Raw genomic sequence first — 2,500 nt, forward strand, 5'->3', positions numbered from 1 at the left:
GGTGAACGAAGGGATTTTAAGGATGTTTTGGGGTGTATTGGGCGTACTATTGGGGTGAAATGTGTTTTTAAGGGTGTTTTGAAGTGTATTGTGGGTATTACAAGTATTTTTGGGGTGAAATATGGTTTAAGAGGGTGTTCTAGGGGTGTATTGGGGTGTTGGCATTGTTTTAGAGGATGTTATGGGGTGAAATGTGGGTTTTAAGGTGTTTAGGGGTGAAATATGGGTTTTTAAGAGTGTTTAAGGGTGTATGAGGTGAAATGATAGTTTTTTGGGGTGTTTTGGGGTGAAATGTGGATTTTTAAGGGTGTACTGGGGTGTTTTAGGGATCCAGGACAGTACTGGGGGTGTTGGGAGTCATTTTGGGGGTGTTTAAGGGTGAACTGTGGTCTTAAGGGGTGTTTTGGGGTGTTGACAGTATTTTTTGGGGTGTTTAGGGGTGAAATATGGGTTTAAGGGGTGTTTTGGGGGTGTTTAGGGGTGAATTATGAGTTTTGGGGGTGTTTTGGGGTGTTTAGGGGTGAAATAAGGGTTTACGGGGTGAAAACTGGAGTGTCTTTGGATGAAAAAAAAAAATAAATAAATAAATAAATAAAACTTGAACAAGAAAACCTTACCTCTTGTTCCTCCTCCTCCTCCTCCTCCTCCTCCTCCTCTTCCTCCTCCTCCTCCTCCTCCTCCTCCTCCCCTCCACCCCTTCCCGTTTCACCTCCTCCGCCTCCTCCACCTCCTCCTCCCCCTCCACCACACTCTCCTCGTGATTCTCCTTCACCTGTTCAGACACATTTGCATCTTTTGCCTTCACTGATCCATTCACCGTAGGGGGGGGTGGAGGGGGGGCGGAGGGGGGCGGAGGAACCCCCTGGGAACCCACACCATCCCCCCCCGGGCCCTGAGGCTTCCCTGGGGGGGTGTCTGGGGAGAGGGGTCGCTTGGATTTAGGTGACGCTACATGGTGGTGGTGGTGGTGGTCAGGGGCGTGGTTAGGGGGCGTGAGGGGGTAGGGGCTTGGGGAGGTAAGGCAGGGGTTTTGGAGGGGGGAGGGCTGGAGTCCCCATCTGAATTGTCTTTAGTAATGGAGATCCCCACCTTCCCGTCCCTCAAAGGTTCCGCCTTACGTTTACCCACTGTGGGGGGGGACGCTGGGGGGCTCGAGGGGGGCTGCGGGGTGGTGGTGACTGGGGGCATCACCGGCGAGCCCCCTGGAACAGTACTAGTGGTGGTTGGGGAGGAGGGGGTTGTGGTAGTGGTAGTGGGGGAGGATGGAGTGGAGGTGGTGGTGGTGGTGGTGGTGGTGGTGGTGACGGTGGTGGTGGTGGTGGTGGTGTTGTCGTCATAGTCGTCATCCTCAGTGGTGGTGTCAAGCTCCACCCGGGACGATGCGCTGCTGCCCCCGCTCCTCTCCGCTGCCTCACGGTCCAGGGAGGTGGTGCTGCTGGTGCTGCGGCTCTCCTGCAACACCAAAACACCGTCAACACCACTCAACACCACCAACAAATGTAAGGTAACGATAGTCAACACCAGTGACCACTATACAGCACTTATTAACACATCACAACACCACTCAAAACATCACAACACCAGTCAACACCACTCAAATCATCACAACACCACTCAACACCACCAACAAATGTAAGGTAACGATAATCAACACCAGTGACCACTATACAGCACTAATTAACACATCACAACACCAGTCAACACCACTCAAATCTTCACAACACCACTCAACACCATCAACAAATGTAAGGCAACGAGTCAACACCAGGGACCACTATACAGCACTAATTAACACATCACAACACCACTCAAAATATTACAACACCAGTCAACACCACTCAAATCATCACAACACCACTCAACACCAACAACAAATGTAAGGCAACGAGTCAACACCAGTGACCACTATACAGCACTAATTAACACATCACAACACCACTCAAAACGTCACAACACCAGTCAACACCACTCAAATCATCACAACACCACTCAACACCACCAACAAATGTAAGGCAACGATAGTCAACACCAGTGACCACTATACAGCACTAATTAACACATCACAACACCACTCAAAATATCACAACACCAGTCAACACCACTCAAAACACCACAACACCACTCAACACCACCAACAAATGTAAGGTAACGATAGTCAACACCAGTGACCGCTATACAGCACTTATTAACACATCACAACACCACTCAAATCATCACAACACCAGTCAACACCACTCAAATCATCACAACACCACTCAACACCATCAACAAATGTAAGGTAACTATAGTCAACACCAGTCACCACTATACAGCACTAATTAACACATCACAACACCACTCAAAACATCACAACACCAGTCAACACCACTCAATACCAATACACCCCCACTCAACACCACTCAAAACATCACATAACCAGTCGACACCATTCAACACCAGTATAACACCACTCAAAACATCACAACACCAATAAACCCCCACTCAACACCACTCAAAACAT

General features: G+C 49.1%; 1 protein-coding gene across 2 annotated transcripts in view; it reads right to left on the reverse strand.

Annotated features, from left to right (window-relative positions):
- LOC123509157 (chromobox protein homolog 7-like) overlaps positions 1–2,500 on the reverse strand; it is a 16,755-nt gene that overhangs the window by 3,024 nt on the left and 11,231 nt on the right. Inside the window, exons 5-6 of one of the 2 annotated variants that reach the window (XM_045263345.1) lie at positions 728–1,452; positions 618–653 (exon numbers count right to left, since the gene is read on the reverse strand). In XM_045263345.1, coding sequence (XP_045119280.1) covers positions 949–1,452 — 504 coding nt within the window. In that variant the 3' untranslated portion in view covers positions 618–653; positions 728–948. Of the gene's footprint in view, positions 1–617; positions 1,453–2,500 lie in introns of both variants that reach the window. The other variant, XM_045263344.1, reaches the window with a different exon arrangement.

Source organism: Portunus trituberculatus, chromosome 26, assembly GCF_017591435.1.
Source record: "Portunus trituberculatus isolate SZX2019 chromosome 26, ASM1759143v1, whole genome shotgun sequence".
NCBI lineage: Eukaryota > Metazoa > Arthropoda > Malacostraca > Decapoda > Portunidae > Portunus > Portunus trituberculatus.